At 41.1% G+C, this 20,512-nt stretch overlaps 1 protein-coding gene across 2 annotated transcripts in view; it reads left to right on the top strand.

Annotated features, from left to right (window-relative positions):
* Positions 1–1,429: 1,429 nt before the first annotated feature.
* Positions 1,430–20,512, top strand: part of cstf2 (cleavage stimulation factor, 3' pre-RNA, subunit 2) — a 22,581-nt gene continuing 3,498 nt past the window's right edge. Inside the window, exons 1-10 of one of the 2 annotated variants that reach the window (XM_086023346.1) lie at positions 1,430–1,641; positions 1,867–1,945; positions 3,816–3,985; positions 4,069–4,205; positions 6,366–6,485; positions 6,562–6,684; positions 7,989–8,094; positions 12,994–13,053; positions 19,111–19,210; positions 19,486–19,685. In XM_086023346.1, coding sequence (XP_085879472.1) covers positions 1,464–1,641; positions 1,867–1,945; positions 3,816–3,985; positions 4,069–4,205; positions 6,366–6,485; positions 6,562–6,684; positions 7,989–8,094; positions 12,994–13,053; positions 19,111–19,210; positions 19,486–19,685 — 1,273 coding nt within the window. In that variant the 5' untranslated portion in view covers positions 1,430–1,463. The remainder of the gene's footprint in view (positions 1,642–1,866; positions 1,946–3,815; positions 3,986–4,068; positions 4,206–6,365; positions 6,486–6,561; positions 6,685–7,988; positions 8,095–12,993; positions 13,054–19,110; positions 19,211–19,485; positions 19,686–20,512) is intronic. The other variant, XM_086023347.1, reaches the window with a different exon arrangement.

The raw sequence follows: 20,512 nt of genomic DNA, 5'->3' as shown, positions 1-20,512 counted from the left end.
CAATACAATACAATTTTATTTGTATAGCGCATTTCATAACAGCTAGAGCTGTAACAAAGCACTTTACATACAAACAACAAAATAGCCACAATACAATGAGTGGAATCAATAAATTAACATAAAACACTATATACAATAGACACTGGAAAAGAGCCGAAAATTTCAGGTCGGGTCAAAAGCCAGAGAATAGAAATGTGTCTTTAACCGGGTATTAAAAGTGGAGAGAGAGGGGGCTTGCCTAACATCCAATTGGAGGTCATTCCAAATGGAAGGACCAGCAGCCGAAAAGGCTTGATCCCCTCTGACTAATGACTATGGTACAGTATTTCACTTTGGCTTTGCAAAGTGCGCAAATTATTTGGGATTTCTCCAAGGAGCCATCGAGCAACTTGTTAAAGTAAAACTACATAAAAGTCTGTCTTTGCGACAGTGACTCTGCTCTAAGTTTGGCTGCAAAGTGAGCAGGGGTCATCTATATATATATATATATATATCCATCCATCCATCGATACCGCTTCTCCTCACAAGGGTCGCGGGGCGAGCCTATCCCAGCTGTCTTTGGGGAATAGGCAGGGGACACCCTGAATTGGTTGCCAGCCAATCGCAGGGCACGCAGAGACAAACATCCACACTCACAATCACACCTAGAGGCAATTTAGAGAGTCCAATCAGCTTACCATGCATGTTTTTGGAATGTGGGAGGAAACTGGAGTACCCGGAGAAAACCCACGCAGGCACGGGAAGAACATGTAAACTCCAGACAGGGAGGCCGGAGCCGGGATCGAACCCACAACCTCTGAACTGTGAGGCGTGCTAACCAGTCGACCACCGTGCCGCCTGGCCTTGTGAGTGACATCTGCATCCGCGCATGAGAGTGTAGTTGGCTGTTGTTGGCTCGTGTATGAATATATTTTGTGTTTCTTTATTTTGTTGTCAGTTCAATTAAGTGACTGAAAGTGCACCGGCAGTTGCGTCTGTTAAGGGAGTAGAGAATGGGTGAAACACAGCCCAAACTATGCTTACATCCAACATTAAGGCAATTATCGATTGGTAAAATATTACAGGAAGGGTACTGTGGTCAAAAAAATGAACAACAATATTATTGTAACAATGTATTACTTAAATGCTGGGTATATCCTGGGTTCAACCCCCCTGAACTGGTCAGGACGGCATTTGTTCAGATAAACATCCAATTCACAGCAACATAGCAGCATCATTGCATCGTTTCTAAAGGTAAGCAATGATTGTCTTTAGCAAAATATGATGTTGGGCTAAACCTAAACATATTCTCAACATTGAGAGGTTTAATCTGGATATTTGGTTCATTTGAGTGTGAAACCAGTGGGGTTCGAACATAGAGATCAATTTATTTGCATGGTTGTCTTTTAGGGGCATTTGTGGGTCGATGTTAGTCTTTTAGGATATAGCTAAAAACAACACTGGGTTCCAGTGTCCCATGATCCATGATCTCCAAACTTCAGACAGACCGGAAACCGGATATTGTTCCTTACTATTTCCGGGTGTCTCATTCATTTTCGTCCCCCCGCAAAATGGCGAATCTTGCCGCAGCTGCTGCTGCCGCCGCTGCCGCGGCTGCTAACCGAGACCCGGCCGTCGACCGTTCACTACGTTCGGTGTTCGGTAAGTCTTTTTTCTGCTTATTTTTGTGGTTTGTAAAAGCTGTGGTCTGTACATTGTTACTTTCGTGAATGTCTGTATGAGCTAAGCAGCTAACACAAGCAGTAGGCTCGAGCTAAGCTTTTGTTAAGCCAAAGAATGAAACAAAAATGAAACTTTTTGTACAGAAAAAAAGAGGCACGTAGGGTGCCATTGTCAACCTAATTGTGTTAAATGTATGTGTTTCAGTGGGAAATATTCCTTATGAAGCAACCGAAGAACAGTTAAAAGACATCTTCTCTGAAGTCGGACTTGTTGTTAGCTTCAGGTGAGCATCCTTCATTCATTCCCCTCTGTTCGTCTTTTATTAAATCTTTTTAGTATGACTGCATTTCATTAAATAAAGCACAATAGTGATTCAAAAGAGATATTGCACATTTTTCATAATTTAAACCAGCCCCCAAGCATCTAAATTATACTACTTCATTTATATAGAGACATTTCACAACAGCTGCACCTGTAAAAAAGCTCTTGACATATAACATAAAATAAGAATAATACAACAACAAATACAGTGAAAGCAGTAAATTAAACACAAATTAATGATACTAACACATATGTGCAGTAGACACTGTAAAACAGCACATCAGGTTCAGTCTCAGGTTGGGTCAAAAGCCAAAGAATGAAAAAATGTCTTCAAACGAGTTTTAACCCTCTCAGGCTCAAATTAAGTTTTAGTAATAGTTTAATAGTACTTCTGAGTAAAAAAAAAGGCTCATATAATATGAATGTGTATTAATTAGGGGATTACCTATTAGTTGTTGTGAATCTGCAACACCTGCCTGGACAGGGTTTAAAGTTGACAATTGATAGTGTAACGAAACAATTGAATTATTTTTTGTTCTATTTAAATGCTGTACTGTATGTTCTTACAAAGCACAGTGTAAAATATCAAAATCTTCAAATATTTGGCACTTTGTTTTTCTCTCGAAACTGCCTCGTCTCGCGCTTCTCCCGCTGGTTGTAAGCCTCGTCAAAGACACACATGCTCAGTAGTGGTAATCCTGGGTGATATAAACAGAAGCATTGTGGGTAAGGCAGTGTCATGGCTAACCTGTGTTAGCAATAGAGTCTGAAAGTTCCGGGACTTTTCACCAAAAATACTTAATACCATGCAAACCTTACTTTCATGGCAGCACGGCAGTGATAAACAAGCATCTAAAAAGGAAGCACGTTGTGACTGATGTCTGGTTTCATTTCTGACATAGGGACAGTCGTGTCTGGATGCTAGCATTAGCACACACAGGTTACCGTGTGTGTTTGATGTAACACGATGTCCTGTTTGGTACGCTAACATATTGTAGTCTCTACTATGGATTACGGAGGCGTTAGTTAGTGAGCACACGTTTATGAACAACCAAAACACAGTGTTTGTATGCCACAGAACACACGTGCTCCCTCACGTATTTCTCCTTTCCCACACTCGGGACCATGCACAGAGTGTTGTGTTTATGAACTTGGACAGAGCAGCACTCTAAGTACCACAACATGACATTTTTGCCACATGCCCTCAACGAAAACACACAACAATGAAACACACAACCTACTAACCAATTACAATATACTAATTTATATTGCAAAAAAAAAAAAACATTCCCCCTAATCTTTAAGTTCCCCCCATGTTTCAGCCAGTTGCATACCACATTTTGATTTTGTTGATCAATTTCAATTTCTTTAGCGCAGTGCAGTTTCCCAATTTTACTTAGCTGATTTCACTACCTTCTACATAAAAAAAAAAAGGCTTGGTGCCCAATAAGAGTGAAATATGTTAACAAGTATTTCCTTTCTGTAAACATGTCAGGAATGCTGGTACAAGCTGCAAAGTGGAACGTACTATCATGATAATTGTCCATCCATCCATCCATCCATCCGTTATCCAAACCCCTTAACTTTATGATTAACTTCTACATTTTTCTATAAGAGAAGAACAGCTCAATTTTACTTGGTTAAAATAAAAAAGTAATAAAAATGAGGCATTTGCGTCAAACTAAAAACTCAATTGCGGCATGTAAGCTGTACTGGATAAGACAGCATTTATCCACAAGCAAGGATTGCTCATTAAAGTTCAATTTCCCATAATATGTCCCATTTAATATAAGACTGTTAATGCTGATTCTCATGACTGTTGTTGCTTTCAGGTTAGTGTATGACAGGGAGACAGGCAAACCAAAGGGATATGGCTTCTGTGAGTATCAAGACCAGGAGACTGCGCTCAGTGCCATGCGCAACCTCAACGGCAGAGAGTTCAATGGTCGCGCCCTACGTGTTGACAACGCAGCCAGTGAAAAAAACAAGGAAGAGCTTAAAAGTATGCATTTCAAAATTGCCATACGTTAGGTGGCACTCCGGCTCTGTGCTGTGAGGTGACTGTGTCAATATGTATGGGAACAGGTTTGGGAACAGGTGCCCCCATCATTGAGTCTCCATTTGGGGACAGCGTCGCACCAGAGGAAGCTCCTGAGTCCATCAGCCGGGCTGTGGCCAGTCTGCCTCCTGAACAGATGTTTGAACTCATGAAACAGATGAAGGTGGGCTGCTTCTTCTCTGCGATGCTCTTTCAAGCATCAACAACATCAAGCCGGAACGAAAATGCCTAAGAGGCCCTCTCTGATTCAGCCTTCAGTATGTCCAAAAATGTACTAGTTGTGCAAGTTTGTGCATCCCGGTGAACAGTTTTCTATTTTCTTGGTCCTGAACGCAACCCCTTGAAAAAGGCACTCAGTAGTAGAGTCTGGAAAGTTAGGAAAAATTAGCCATCGAGGCCGGTTTCACTAATCAACAAGAAATCTCTTTGACATGTCTATCATAACAAGATGCATGAAAAATCCGCAAAGAACCATGCCTAAAATTGAACAAGAAGTCAGAGATTTTAATTTGAGGCAGCCATTTTCCAGGGCTAGGATTTTGACGAGCTCCTGCTAGTGAATTCACCTTATTGAGCCTCAATTGGAAGCAAATGTCCTAAACCAATGACAAATCTATTTTGCATCCGCCATTTTATGTGGCTTGAGCATGATGTCAAAGTTTGATCATTTTGAGGATTCGCCATGAGGCGCTAGGGCCTGTTCGTTGCTTCTTGTGGCTTCATTTGTTAATTTTTTTTTTTTTCGCACCCAAAATCCATCTTCACTGTTCGTTTACCGTTTAATCAGCGAATCAACTCGAATGTGTTACTTATGCTTTTGCAGAAAAACACATGATATTCCATCCATCCATTTTCCGAACCACTTATCCTCCTTGGGCTTTGAAAAATGAAAAATCCATTTTGATCATAATGGTAAATGCAGTGCAAAGAAAGTATTAGCCACCCTTGAACTTTTTGACCTTGGCCACATTTCAGTTTGCAAACATAAATATATATGTACATACATGTATATATATTTTGTGAAGAATAAACACCAAATGTGACACTGTCGTGAATTGGACCGAAATGTATACAATAATTTAAGCTTTTTTTTTCTTTTTTTTTTTAACGAATCAAAAACTGAAAAGTAGGACATGAAGATTTTTCACTCGCTTTTTTGTCAGTGCAGCCAACTAACTCCAGAAGTTCCCTGATGAATTCTGAATGATCTAATGTTGACCTAAATGACTCATGATGATAAATAGAGTGCACCTGTGTGTAATCTTGTCTCGGTATAAATGCACCTGCTATGTGATGGTCTCAGAGGTTTGAGATTGGGGAGCAAAAATGAAGGAACACACCAGGCAAGTCAGAAATAAAGTTGTGTAGAAGTTTAAAGCAGGATTAGGATATAAAAAGATTTCACAAGCTGTAAACATCAGGCAGAGCAGTGTTCGATTAATCATACAGTATTGAAATGGAGAGCGTGTCAGACCACTGCAAACTAGGGGTGTTCTGATCATCCATTAACGTGATTGGCCGATACCGAGATTTGGTGTAAAATTTTCAATTTTAGTGATGCAACTCCCTTTTTTATTATTGTAATTGATTAATCTGTTTTCCTTTTTTTTTTTTTAATATTAAATTAAAGGAAGGTTTCATTAACGTTACATGTGTGTCATGATTAGCCTGCATGTTTAGCCTGGAAAACACATAAGAACTGAAAAATACACCTCTATATTGATACATTTCACTTTTACGGCAACATTTTCAACATATGGGTTAGGTCCAACGAGATGTAACGTTTGCAATTTACTGCTGCACAGAGGACCAAAGAAAAACTATGCCATAATGCATAGCAAAGATTTGCAAGCAGTTGACCAGAAACCGCAAATAACTGGCACGCTACTGCCCAATTTATACAAAGTGTTATTAGGCAAGCTTTGTCGAGACCCCGGTGTGCACAAGGACAGGCAGGCATATACGTGTGCAGCAATTTCCACGGCATGTATGCTAGTTTTGTTAATCCATCTATATCATTTTGCATTGTGTTAAGGTCGCAGACTTTTGCAAGACTAAGTTAATGTGGTTTTGTTCACTTTTACCATGAAATCGTTTTTGTATTTAACTCAACAGGCACATATTTCACACCGAGTACATTAATGTATGGGTAAATTAAGACTACTATTTCATTATGTGTACTTTTTGTAAGATTTTTGTTTGGTGGTGTGCCGTGTGTAAATTAATGTTCATTAGCTCAATGATGGTTGGGAAACACTGCTCTTTAAAATATACTCGATATGGTGTAATAACTGTTGTAAAAATGTTTCTCCTCCTTGTGTAGCTGTGTGTCCAAAACAGTCCCCAGGAGGCACGGAACATGCTGCTGCAGAACCCTCAGCTGGCCTATGCCCTGCTGCAAGCCCAGGTGGTCATGCGCATTGTGGATCCGGAGATCGCCCTGGTGAGTGACCAACCGTCCGCAAGTCTGCCCAAGCTACTCTTCTGTGCAGTTATTAATGAGAAGGCCACTTTTTCAGAAAATGCTCCACCGCCAAACCACAACCCAGCCGCTCATCTCAAGCGGACAAGGGGGAGGAGCACCGCCTGTTAATCCACAGCCTGCCGTGCCCAACATGGCGGCCCCACAGCAGCAGCCCGTGGTAGGCAGAACACTGATAGTAACTCCTGCATGCTGTTTTTGATATGGTCAATGTCTGTGTCCCCAAGTTCTCTTTTTGTCCTCAGTCTGGCATTTACACTCACTCTTGAATTCTTGAAATGGTTACAACTGAGCCAAATGAATGGACATCAAATCCCCCTCCATCGCAGGGTTTACGTTCCAGAAAAACCTAGCATTAAGTGAAAGCCGTGATATAGAAATACACCTTAGGTATGTTTTTATAGCATTTGCAGCACTTACATTTTTTAAGGTCTTTAAACACACTTTTAAAACGATATAAACACATTTAATCATGTATAACATGTTAAGGAAGCAAAAGATGAATGAATAACAAAAATATTATACAAACAGTGCAACATTGTATACTGATGACGATGATGAAGAAGCTGTCATAATAGAGTACATTCCCGTTTTAACGCCGAAATAAAGGTGAAAGGATTTGTTTAAAAAAAAAAACACAACTGGCAAATGTGTCGTGTTGAAATTGAAATTTCGTGTCGAAAAGGTTTGGCCGGCATGAGGATATTACAACTGCGCATTAACATGGTCTCAGCCCATCTACATTGTGACTTGTTTTTTTTTTAATTTATTTACTTTTTACGGACATGATTATTAGCAGTTGCTGACTAGCTGTGCTTTTTCCTCCCTTTGGCTCACATTGCGAACGTCACGGCACACCTGTTTCCTGGGTTTGGTCAGCGAGTCCGTGGGCACTTTGACGTTATTTTCAGTCGACAGTAGGTGGCACTACAGGACAAAATTACAGCCCCCTGAGATGGATAAAAACGGTGCATTGTTGTTGTCCAGTACAGATCCAGACTGATATTTATTTATCATGGTCATGAAGGATTTAACCTGACGAACAATAATAGTTGTAAAATGTCTTGCACAGAACGTTTTCTTGAAAAAGATATGTTTGTGTTTGATTGAAAATTAAAAAAAAATAATAATAAATTGTCTCTGTGCAATTATAATGAGAGTCAATTATTTGTAGATTTTTACAACTCGTGGGCCAACCCAGTCTCTATCCCCTATTCACTGTAATCTTATTGTAACTGTTGCACTGAAGCGAATGTTTGTTGATTTTAATAAAGCTAAGCCACTATTTTGATCAGTGCCAATATAGCTCGTTGGATATATACTGTATATTTTCATCCTTTTAGGGAATTTATGAAAATTGCTGTTGTTATCTGGAGGCTATTACTCACCAACTCCACATTATGACCTCAAATCACAACTATTTTGTAATTGTTATTTTATTTTCCCCCTCTGTTATGTGATCAGGCTGGGATGCATGTCAATGGAGCGCCTCCGATGATGCAGCCTCCCAATATGGGTGTCGTGCCTGGACCTGGACCTGTGGCTGCCCCGGGACCCGCCGTCCCTCCAGGTAATGAGCTGAACAATCGTGGATTGTTTCACATCTGGCGAATGTGCTTCGCTTGTTGCCTAAACTTGGGCTGCTTGCTTTCCAGCTGTCTCGTTTAATGTCATAACATCTTAATTGACTTGACACTTCAAATTCGTACAGAGAAGCTCCCTATAACTGTGGTTGAGTTTTTTTCTCAATCCCAACTGAAAATGTAATGAGATTTAAAAAAAAAAAAAAAAAAAAAAAAAAGATGGGCTTGTTAGTGTCACTCTGTGGTTATTTCTATGGATGTTCCACTTTTTTTCAGCCAGTACGAGTACTCAAATCTTGAGTCTTGAGTTACTTGGTATCAGTGAGTACTCAAATCTTGAGTACTCACTGATACCAAGTAACCCATACAACAAGTACTTTTGATACATACCATTTTTATGAAACCAATGACGGATAATGTTGAATAAAGACCTTTCGTTCATTCTGACAAAAGGCAGAACAGTCACTCTGCAATCGAGAACATAAGTTCCAAATAAAACACAAACAACCACCTCGGTACCACCTCAGTATTCATTTGTAATACATATACAAAAGTGCAAACTAAAACTGACAATTTTTTTTATCAAATAGATTAAAGATAAAACCATTTCATAGGAAAAATACCGATCACGTTACAAAATATAGGTACAGAAAAGGCAGCAGCTGAGTATAGTACTCTGTATAATACATACAAATAAATAAACTAGCTAAGGGTGCCTGTACTGCTTTCAGCGTGAAAAATAGACCTTATTAATGCAACAGAATAATAACGACATTTGATTTTTCTCAGTCGGTGAAAGCAGGTGAATGTGTAAAGTAAGTTTATACATGAAATCCCGTAATGGAGAAAGTCATCATACCACCCAAATTGATTTACTAAATCAACATCTCCATTTTGGTAGCAACACACCAATAACTCTGCAGTCAGACCCAATGCAAGATGAGTGTTTCTGACGGTGTGTTTCCATATATAGTCAATGTAGATTGTGCTGATGCTTGCTGGTTGGAAGGCGCGGATGAAGTGTTTGAAGTGAAAATTATGCTCCTTTGCCAATTTTGACAGGGTTTGCAAATGTGAACTTTTCTTGGCATGGCGTCACCGACAGCCAGTCAGCGTCCAGAACGTAGTTCAGGGGTGTCCAAACTTTTTGTAAAGAGGGCCAGATTTGGTGAGATGAAAATGTGTGGGGGCCAACCATTGCGATTTCAGTTGCTTTAATTTTTCACTCTGTTTGTTACCAGTCACCTTGTCATAGTTTGCATGTTTCGTCTTGATATTGAAAACAGCCAGTCTCTTGGCGAACTAGGCAGATGCAGTTGTTTTGTATTTATTCTGCCAATTTCCACTTGTCCTGGATGCAACGGCCCTATGTTGTCGACTTACTTTTACTTCGCTACACTCTCTCAAAAACGGTTGGAAAGGGCCACACAGAGGTCATGCAGCGACGGGTTCACTTCACTCTGACACCAAACAAGACTTTGAGGATGGTGTGTTCAGAGAGGCAGGGCAAGCTCGGAGTGTATTTCCAAAAGCCCCCGAGCACGGCCACAAGTCTGCTGCCATGTTCTGGTGAAATATCCAATAGTTTTTTTGTACATGTGTATTTTCTATTGTGGTCAACAGTAGGGATAGACCGATTATCGGCCGGGCCGATTATCGGGGCCGATATTTGGCATTCTGGCGATTATCGGCATCTACCTTTTTTTTTTTTCCCATTTTATAATTTAAATTAAATTAAATTAAAAACTGCTTTATTTGTGCTTCTCTCTCTCTCTGTTTGCTGCACGACTGGCCCTGCCTCCATACTAGGCAGATTGGCCCGCCCAAAGCACCATCTGATTGGTTTCTTGTGCAGTGCGTAACAGCCAATCAGCATAAAGCTGTGTGCTTGCTCCCTGCTCGCTCGCTCTCTCTGTCTCCTGGACGAGCTAGGCACATACACGACGGGAGTCGGCGAATTAGTAGTTCAGGGTAATGCAATAGACTTTGCCGAAATTTTAGTAAATGTCAGTCTACTATAACTCACTTGTAACATTACTATGAGCCCTTCTATGTCATATAAACACAAGGGGCAGTTCTGCTCGCCACAGTAAGCTGCCTTGCGGCTCAAGCTAACCACTCCCCCAATGTCACAACAGTTCATTTGCTTTGTGAATGACATGGCTCCTGAGAGAAGTTGCTGATAATATCGGGAAATGGTGATAAAAGTAAGACGTTGTTGAGTGCCAGTGTATGCATGTCTGTGTGTAAGCCACGTAATGAAAAGCTAAACTCAACTTTATTTATAGAGCACTTTAAACAACCACCGCTCCAAGTGCTGTATATGGTGCAAAAATTGACGACAAAGTACTGGATGTGAAAATCCGGTCTTGGAAACATGCTTATTTTTCTGGCTGATAGCTGCGTTGAGGATTCACTTTTATGTTTTTGAACTTTAAAACAAAGATGTGTGAAAGATAAACATTTCAGTTATAGTGGATTTTTAGAAAACGATTTACTGTAAGGAGATGTTTGTTTTCATTGAACTATAAGACATGCAGCTGAGTCCGGGATCTCCCTGCACTTTTTTGTGAGACTTAAAACAAAGTTGTCTATTTTTTAAGATCTAGAAAAGCTTTAACACCTTGTACATCACTACAGTTGTTTAATAAACATGGACTTAAAGGTATTTAAAATAAGTCAAGTTTTGGAGTTTTTATTTTTCAGAAATTTGACACCATTTTACCCTTTCTCTACAAATATAGTCTTCAAATATCGGTAAACGGCCTCCTTGATGACTAATAATCGGTATCGGCCCTGAAAAAAGCATGTCATTGTACCCCTTTTCTCTACAAATAAATATCGGTTATCGGCCTCCTTGACTACTAATAATCAGTATCTGCCCTGAAAAAAGCATATCGGTCTATCCCTAGTAAACAGTACAGACACATTATGTCAGGTGCTGCGGGCCGGTGGAAATTTGAACATGGGCTGCATTTGGACTTTGGACATGCCTGATGTAGCTAGTTAGTCACATGCAGCACAATTATAGACACTCAGTGTAGTGAAATCAGCATTGGGGGACAACATAATCCTGGCCGTCTGTAGGACCGAAAGGTATATAACACAGCCCAATACTGGACTCGAGCTTCCAATACCAGCTGGGACCGAGCTAAAATGCTGCGGGTTTTGGAGGATGGGGAGCGAGGAAATGGGCGTCTCTGGTGAGTGGATTGACTTGTTTACGGCTGTTGGGATGTCACCCAAGATAGCATTTAGCAGCCAAAATAACACAAACACTGGTCACAAGATTGATTAGTGACGGTCCAACTTTTTTTTTTTTTTTTCTGTTGGAGGAAGAGGAGGAGCCCCTTCTCTTGTGCGCGTGAAGCACCCGCCCATCACTTAAATTTTAATTCAACTGCGATGCATTTGATTCTTTTGCATAGCACTTGAGGCAGCCCATGCACCACGAGAAGTGTACCTTACTTTGAGAAGCACTGCTCTACATGATACAGTACACACCTGCTATACAGTATTGCGCCCCAGTTGGCATCCATGGCTACTTGTGGACTTCTAAATGGAACACATCACATTTCCTTGCTATATTGCGGCAGCTAAATCCTCAACCACATCCAGGCAGTCCTCGTATTACGACGTACGAGACCTACGGCGTTTCGACATTACGACACCCTTGCCTCCTCCTCCATTTTGTCCCCAGCACGATAGTGACTACGTTTACATGCAGTCAATATTCGGGTTAAAGTCGAAATTCCGATTTCTGAAACACTCTGAATATCCCGTTTACACGATTGAGCGGACAGAGTTGCTATGGCATTTGAATAGTGTGTATGCCGATGTACGATGTCATGACTGAAATGGACGTCATTTCCGCTTGTTACTTTCAACTGTCAATAAAACACTTGATATTCATGCCACTCACCACATGAATGAAGAAGCTGGTTTCCTCCTCGCTCCAAAAGTGTGCTTTTGTGCTGCGTCTCTGAGCTTGTTTACCTCTGCTTGTGTATTTGCGGTGGGTTTAGCGCCAAACAACCAGCATTCCTTGCGGTTGAGCAATGAGCATGCGCGCCGGCAGTATCTTTGCCTTTTTTGCCTCTCCTCCTTCTCCATCCGCTTCTCAGCAGTAATGCTAAATACAGCATCTTATGATTTTTTTTTTAATCTATTTTCATTTTTATATACGAAATATTTGGACAAATTTAGACTTTAATGGTGAAATCCGACATACGCGGAAATTCGTGTTAGGAAGGAAGGTAGGTAGGAACGGAACTCGTTCGTATAATGAGGACTCCCCGCACTGGTGTTATATAATTTTATTCTTCCAAAGAGCTGTAAGCACTCTGCTTTGCTGTGCAGTATGGGTGGAGGAATGCAACGCATCGAAGAGTCACTTCAGTACGCCAAGCGCACCCCCTCGGCCAATTCTGAAAGCACCGACCCCATCCCCTCACCCCTGCCTTTTGTATTTACTTTGCAATCATCATAAGTTGAAACATTTTCTCTTCAATGATAATTGGGCTGACTTAAATGAGTTTAATTTATGGAATATACTATAGAAGAAAGCATTTTTATCAGGGGTGGGGTTGGGGTTTCGGTATTTGTTAATTTTCTCTTTTCAAAACTTTTTGCGGAAAGTATGGGGGTCGGCTGTAGCTCATCTGGTGCATGCTTTGCACATGTCATTCCTCACTGTGATCCCTAGGCGGCACCACCCCTCTTAATAATAATCGTGCCACTGTTCTTGTCACATAACCACAATATCCTCATTCCCCACGTGGAAATTCATTTCATCTCACGCACGCTTCCCCGATGCTTTTTTCAAGTGCCGCTTTGCTCTCTTGAGTCTTGTCTCCTGTTCTTTTCCACCTTTAACGCTGGCTCAGGAAACCTTCAGCATTCCCCCACAGGATCATCTGCACAAGCTGCTATCGAGCGGCCTCAAGGTATCACCGCCCTCTCCCTCAGTCAGTACCGCAGTCAGGTTTGGAGTGGAGAATGCTCGATAGTGCAAACTCTTTTGTGGTGTGACGTCACATGTCCACGAACATCGCCTAAAGCAGAGGCGGGCAAACTATTGTGCTCAACGGTCACACTTTATTTGTAATAATATAAAGATGTTAACATGCATGTCAAATTGTTTATTTCATGTCAATTTCGACACCCCTTGGCCTTTACGGTGTGTGTGTGTATGGGGGGTTCGTGGTTGGGCTGCTGGAGCCTGTTCCAGCTGGCTTATGGTGAATGGCGGACAACACCCTGAAATGGTTGGTCACGCCAGCCAGTTGCAGGGCACTCACTGAGACGAACAAGCATCCACACCGTCACCGTGCGGAAACCGATCACCCGACGCCCGCACATAAGTCGGCCGAGTGCACCGCTACACCGTCAACGACACTAATATACTCATATTAAAATTATGTATTTATAATGTAATTACAGCATATCAAAAGGTATATGTATGTATTACATGTTTTTTTTTACAATTTATTTTCAATTGGATTAACCAATTATTTAACAAAATAAATACAAATGTTAAACGTATGTGAACTTGTTTATTTTTAGAGGCAGAATGATTAATTAATCGACATCTTATTGATTGTCAATTTTATTTGTTGATAAATTGATTATTGAATAAAGTAAATGTTTAAATGTTACGCATGCTTAAAATTGTTGCTTTTTTATTTTCAATAAATTGCTTAATCAATAATTCACCTAAATTAATTCACATATTTAATGTATGTACAAAAGTTTATTTTAGTATTTTTTTATTTGTAAATACATCACTTCAGTTATGTATTAACATAAGTTAAACATAGTGTATGTGTTTAATTGTTACATTACAATGGTAGGTAACTGCATTTGGTCATGTGATGTTTGCTAGCTGAGCCCTTAGCCACTGTGACACTCAGTTGACAAAATGGCTGCCCCCTGAGATGGATAAAAATGGGTGGATTGTGTATCTTAATTAATATTCCACAAATTAATTATTAATCAGAACACCGTATTTAGAGTAGTGCGGGTGCATAGAACATGTTAGTGTAAATACAATTTTGGACTTCACTTCCCTTTAAAGAATGTGAGCCACCCCTGAAGCAAAGACTCTCAAGTGCACTGTGGGACTTGTTTAGAAAGTAGCACGAGCTGTAACACAATTAAGAGTTGAGAATCTGGGTGAGGGACTTGGCGGGATAATGGCATTTCTCTCATGTTGCGGAACCTCCCACGGAGATGCTGGAGAGAGATCAAGTGCAGCATAGTGAGGTTGTCATTCGTAGTCGTTGATCTTTTCCCCACAGCTTCCGCGTCTCTTCAGCCACCATGTCCCTCACTCGATCCATTTTGGCACAAGATGAGAATAAAGTTACAATGCTACTTATATGACTTGGATCAGCTTAAAGATAATTTCCTGTTCATCTTACACAGTGGTTTTCTCAAATAATACTTCTCTGGGATTCTCTTAATTCCTGTCCCATTATCTTCACCAAACATGCACGGTGCTCCATGTAACCATGGATGTTTTCCCGTATCCCAGGCAGATGGTCTTTTCGGACTTTGTCAAACAGAAAGCATGCCTCCAATCCAAAACGTACACAAGGGTTCAGTTATTAGTCACGAATAAGCTAGTCAAGACATTTATGTAATTCCATAATGGATATATTTTCCATTACGCTGCTAAGTGTACTGAAAGGAAAAAGAAACATTTTGTGAAGGGTCTGCAGCATCGCTCAAGAAAGAACCAGTTCAGTTACGGTGCGAATTTTCAAGTATTTGTGCCACTGAAAATGGCGCACATGACTTCTTAACTCTTTTCTAATACAGTGGTGCTTTGAGTTGAGATACAAGTTTCATTCATTCTCTGACCACGCTCTGAACTCAAAACACTGACATCATAAATCAGTTTTTCAAATACATTGGGATTCATTCCGTGTATTCATTTTACACACTTTTAGTCCCCTCTCTGTCCCTCTCTCTCTCTCTCTGTCTCTGTCTCTCTCAGTTCATGAGCTACCTTGTTCTGTCTGCGAAGCCTGTTAAAAAAAAGGTCAGGGTCTGAAATTTTGTGCAATTTGTGCTTAATTTATTTCTTTTATGCGATTATTATTTTATTGTTTATCAAAGTACTTGAATTTACCTTAAGATTATTTTAAGCTATTCTTTAATTAAATGTTATTCATTTTATTGATTGGATGGACTTTAATTTGCCTGAAGATGATTATTTAGTATTTTCGTCTGATTGAATGGTTGTTTTAAAAAAATAAAAAATGAGACGTTGCTACAGTTACTCAGTACTTGAGTAGTTTTTTCACCAAGTACTTCTTTACTTTTACTCAAGTAATTATTTGGATGACTACTTTTTACTTCTACTTGAGTCATATTATTCTGAAGTAACAGTACTTTTACTTGAGTACATTTTTTGGCTACTCTACCCACCTCTGTTCATAACTAGCCTGTATTCCCAAGACATGTTGCTACGACGGCTTATTAGTGTGATGCCAGGATACACCCAAACATGAATAAAGTCATTAGTCTACATATCACAGTGATGAATGAGTGGGAAAATGCACTTTTCGGTAAATTGCAGTTTTGTTATTCAACTTTATTCTGAATATGGTGGCCAATGTATTCATTTTTTTCTCTCGCTGGGTGACACTTTGTCACACGTCACATATCAAATACATTTTTTCTCATTCTGATTCCTCTAGTAGTTGGCAGTGGTACACCAGTACTTACTGCAGCTCAAAATGTCACATCATTATGGAATAACAACAGAGACATTTAAATGACAAATATTCCCAAAAATCAATGTAAGTCTAAACATATTTTTGGGTTCTTTATTGTTAAATATTGCCGTAGAATATCATTGTTTTGCAGAAGCTGTATTTAGCAATTCAAGAGATGTTCACAAATGCTGTCCATCCACAATTGGTCTGTGAAGCAAGTGCACATTTAAAATATTTTTTGTAGAATATCATCAAATGATCGTTGAGTTTTAAAAAAAAAAAAAAAAATCAAACTATTTTTTTTTTTTCTCCCCATCTCGCCCACCCCTACCTCCAAGTGCACCACAGTACAAGTACTGTACGGGATCAGAGTGCGAAATGTATATTACATACATATTCCATGAACCGCACAGCTCGGAATGGACTACTGTCTGACATGACTGTTTGGCCTTGGATGTATGCTCCCTCCAGAGAGCCCATGTAGAAATGAATAATACTTTGCGTCTCACATCAGAAACAGACTTCAGTCCACCATGCTCAAGTATTCTTCTTGATGTGGTTTCCCTGTCCACTCTAAAATCACATTTTGATTCATAGCAAACAGAGAACAGTCCTCCCCCAAGGCAGAACAATCTTAATTGGATCAATAGTGTCCTTTATACATATTCATCAATATGAGGAATACATTATTCATTGAGAAATTAACATCATTTCCGTATCTGCACCTTTACTCATTTTTGTGCCCCCCCCCAACCCCACCCGCCCCCCGAAATGCAGTCTTCCTTCCATTGCTAGATTCATTTCATACTAAATATTAAATGTGTTTGGCAGGATTTGGGGGTAGATGAAAGCTGCAAATGTTCCTTTGAAAATTGTAACAAACAGGTGAGCTTTGCTTGTGAAACGCCATGTCAGTGAGAGACAACGTGGAGGCACCTGCCGTCTCTTTTAGACAGCCCGCTGCTGTTTATTTATAGCATACATGTCAATGAAGGTGTAATTAACCTTAAAAACACTGACACACCCATCACTTGACATTTGCATGCATACCTCTGGCAGCAATATTCCACCAGCAGATAATGCAGTACTTGTCTTAAGTCTTTCAACCATAATTGCTCTTTCTTCATTTGTGTGTGTTGTGACATCAGACTGCTTGCTGTGGTCTTTTTTTTTTTTCCCAAGCCCCATTGTTCTTCCTCTCTCCCTGGTTTGATTCATGCTGACTAACGGCTGTGTTAATAAATTAGTTGTGAAATGCACTGGCCTGGCCCGAAAAAAGCCAAACACTTTGTTTGGTTTACACCCTATTTTGCTTGATTCTTTATTGACCAAGCCATGTGTCAAAAATGAATGCGTGCACTGTTCTTTTGCAATAGGGAAGACCATTGCTGTGTAAAAACCTGCGGCTTCATTATTCCTCTGGTCATGTGATCTCCTTATGGGGGTTTCCCGCATAATGTTGCTCAACCTTGACCTGACCAACAGAGGCATGCTCTTATCACACTTCCGCCACACACTTTATCACCTGTGCACCCGTCAGACCTCACATTTTAAATATTCAACAGTTGAACTATAAAATGAGCATTCAAGCGGCATGGCTCATCTAGTTCATATGTCTGCAATCCCCTCGTTCTCGCTCATGCTCTCACTGGAGGAACCGATTACAAGCCCTCCATTGGAAATCATTGTTCTTTCATTCCTTATAACGTCCAAAAATTGTGATCAATTGGCACCAAAATTTATGTGGATATCTCTACTAATGACCACTTCAACATATCAAAAGGATTAACCTCTCCGTGGCTGATTTATATGAGAATCAGGAAATGTGGCAGTGAGCAGAGCTACATAGATTTATGCTGGGACGAGCGCACTCTGCTTCTTTGCTAAAACAAAACAAAACACACTGCTACTTTGCTGATCACAGTTAGGACGGGCGAGGTATTTAACACCAGTCAGGATATTTACAGAGACTGAAGTGGGAATGAGTAGACGTGCACATTTATTTGGATGAGGAATGGCCACAGTTTTTCGACTGACAACACGCCGTCCACAATGGAACGTAATAGCCGAAATGGTGCGTTCCAATGCGGCCACACTTGGTTGTGGAGTCAGATGCGCATGTTCACGACACTCCTGGTGTTCGATGTGGTCTTACCTCACTCTGACACCGCTTCACTCTCGCGGCTGCAAGCGGTGCCCGCGACATGAAGACGCAGGCTCATGTTCACCTCCACACCCTGCGCGGACTGTAAGGAGCTAATGTGGTACGCCTTTTGTTTTAACCTTGCCTGAATCTAGTTGTTGCTATTAGCTGTACCGTTATTCTACTGTTAGCCGGGGAAGGAAGGGGGCTCGGGGAAATAAAGATCCATGCTTGCCTGATTGCTTGCCCGCTGCCAGTCGCCGTCTGCCTCCCGAGAGTTGACACGAGTTTAGCGTCGCTAAATGTCCAAAATATAACCAGTCGGGGTTCGTGTGCGCATTCATGCTCTTGTCCGCTTCTGCCGGTGTAAGCGGAGAAACGATCGCCACGGTATTTTTGATTTTGTGGAGGTGATCACGATGACATCACATTTTATGTCAATAAATCCAAACTATTGTGCAGAACACTTTTATACTCTCACAGGTTGACGAGGACAAGAGTAGTAATGTGCATTTGCATTTTGGTGGCGATCGGTCGCTGTTTTAGACAACAGAACTGACAAAGCCAGCAATATTACCACGCTTGGCTCCCTCCCGTGACGTAGACCGCTGAGACTGAAAACATAACATAAGCCACACCCCAAAAGGGGCGGGGAAATTTGTTGTAAATCTTAAAAAAGACCTTAAATCACGCCAGAGTCTTTTGAGGGGGGGCACTTCAGTCCTGATGTCATTACATTACATTTGCATTTACCTGCAAACCTGATATATAAGTGCCAATGTTAAGCTCATCCAAGTGTCCCTTTAATAGCATTTCCATTTTAAAGTAGAACGCCGACTTGAGATACAGTACGTGTTTTGAGTTACGAGCGTGAGCATTAATCTCCAGTCACCGCTATACTCTAGTAAAAAGAGAAGAGGAAAAAACATGTTATTCAGAAAACTGCAAGAGTGCCATTGCACTGTATTTTTTTTCTCAGTTACTTCAAGACTCGATGAATCAACAATCACTGAATCACTACTACTCAACCCTCACAATTCTGAACGTGGTGATGAATGTTTTTGGCCGGCCAGTGTCTAGTCGCATGTCGTCATGTCTTTTATGCCTGCTGTCATGTTGTTTGCTTTCCCCCATAGGAGGGGGCAGCATCCCCCCCAGAGGCCTACTGGGCGACGGGCCCAACGATCCCCGAGGGGGCAGCCTGCTGTCGGTCACGGGAGACACCATTGACCCCAAGTGAGTGTACGGGCGTGTTACGCAAGCAGCGCACCTGGCGACCAATGAACAAGTCATAATGTGTGCGTGCTTTTCTCATTTTGCAACTACCTCTCCTGAATTGCCCACCCTGAGTCATTCCCTATTGAATGCAAGGGGCTGCATTTTTTTTTTTCTCTCCTCAATATTTTTGTCAGTTGGTGTGCTAGGGTCAGTCGCCTTCTGTTATTTGCTTGCGGTTGTCCGCACCCGTCTAGTTCAAGCAAGCACTTGACCAATGCCAACTTTGCGTTTAGCCGAGGCTACATGGGAGCGCCTCCCCCCCACGCCCCGCCGCCGGTGCACATGGGCCCAATGGGAGGCGGACCACCACCGGATATGCGAGGACCTCCGATGGACATGAGAGGGCCGCCGATGGGCGAACCGCGAAACATGATGGGTGACCCCAGAGGGCCACCTATGCTGGAGCAGCGCGGACCCCCGATGGAAACCAGAGGTCAGCCCAAGCAGCCGTGTCGCACTCTTTCACCATGTTACAGCATTGCTGCTAAATGCGTTAGTCATTTACCCTCTCAAAATGAATGAATGAATTTAACCTACCGTATTTTACCAGCCATTGGTGTGATATCAATGAAGGGACCTATTTAAAAAAAAAATAATAATTCACACATACAACACTGGTTATAAGGCATATTATATTTGTGAAGCATTGTATGTTACATAATTTATTCTAATTTAGCTGAATGTTTATTTAATAGATGTAGCGCTATTATCCTAGGTTCAAAGTGGTCAAAAACAACGGGTAGCGCTGCGTGTCTCGCACGCTTTTGTTCGCCGCGCAATTACACGTGGATTGCTTCGAGCGGAGGAGGGGATCCTCTGACAGATGGGGGAAAAAAACAGTTTGAACATAGCTAGTCAATCTGGTGGGCGACAGGGTTGATAGTACACCGTTTTACCGTCTTCTCATTACACCGGGGTGTACGGTAATACTGTTGCTAATTTAAGACTTACTTTGTAGCTCGCGCCGACCACCGTGAATCCGGACTCGTTGCCCAAATCCGCCATCGAATTTTGTTTACCTTTCAGTCAAGTTAGAATGGATTACTAATCGTACTTTTGCCGAAAAAGATGTCATAGTCCCAAAATATGAAACACCCGATTTGATCACAATAGTAAATGGTAATACGTGAAACAAAATGACTCATTTACAACTCCCAACTGGCTGCAAGAAGTTGTCAACACAGTAAAAAATAAATAAATTACAATAAAATCAAAATGTCCATAGCGTTAGAGTATTTCAACCTTCAAGCAGCACCTTCA

Source organism: Filicampus tigris, chromosome 2 (assembly GCF_054856515.1).
Source record: "Filicampus tigris isolate MCC_2025a chromosome 2, RoL_Ftig_1.0, whole genome shotgun sequence".
NCBI lineage: Eukaryota > Metazoa > Chordata > Actinopteri > Syngnathiformes > Syngnathidae > Filicampus > Filicampus tigris.
This window is presented reverse-complemented; position numbering and strand designations above follow the sequence as displayed.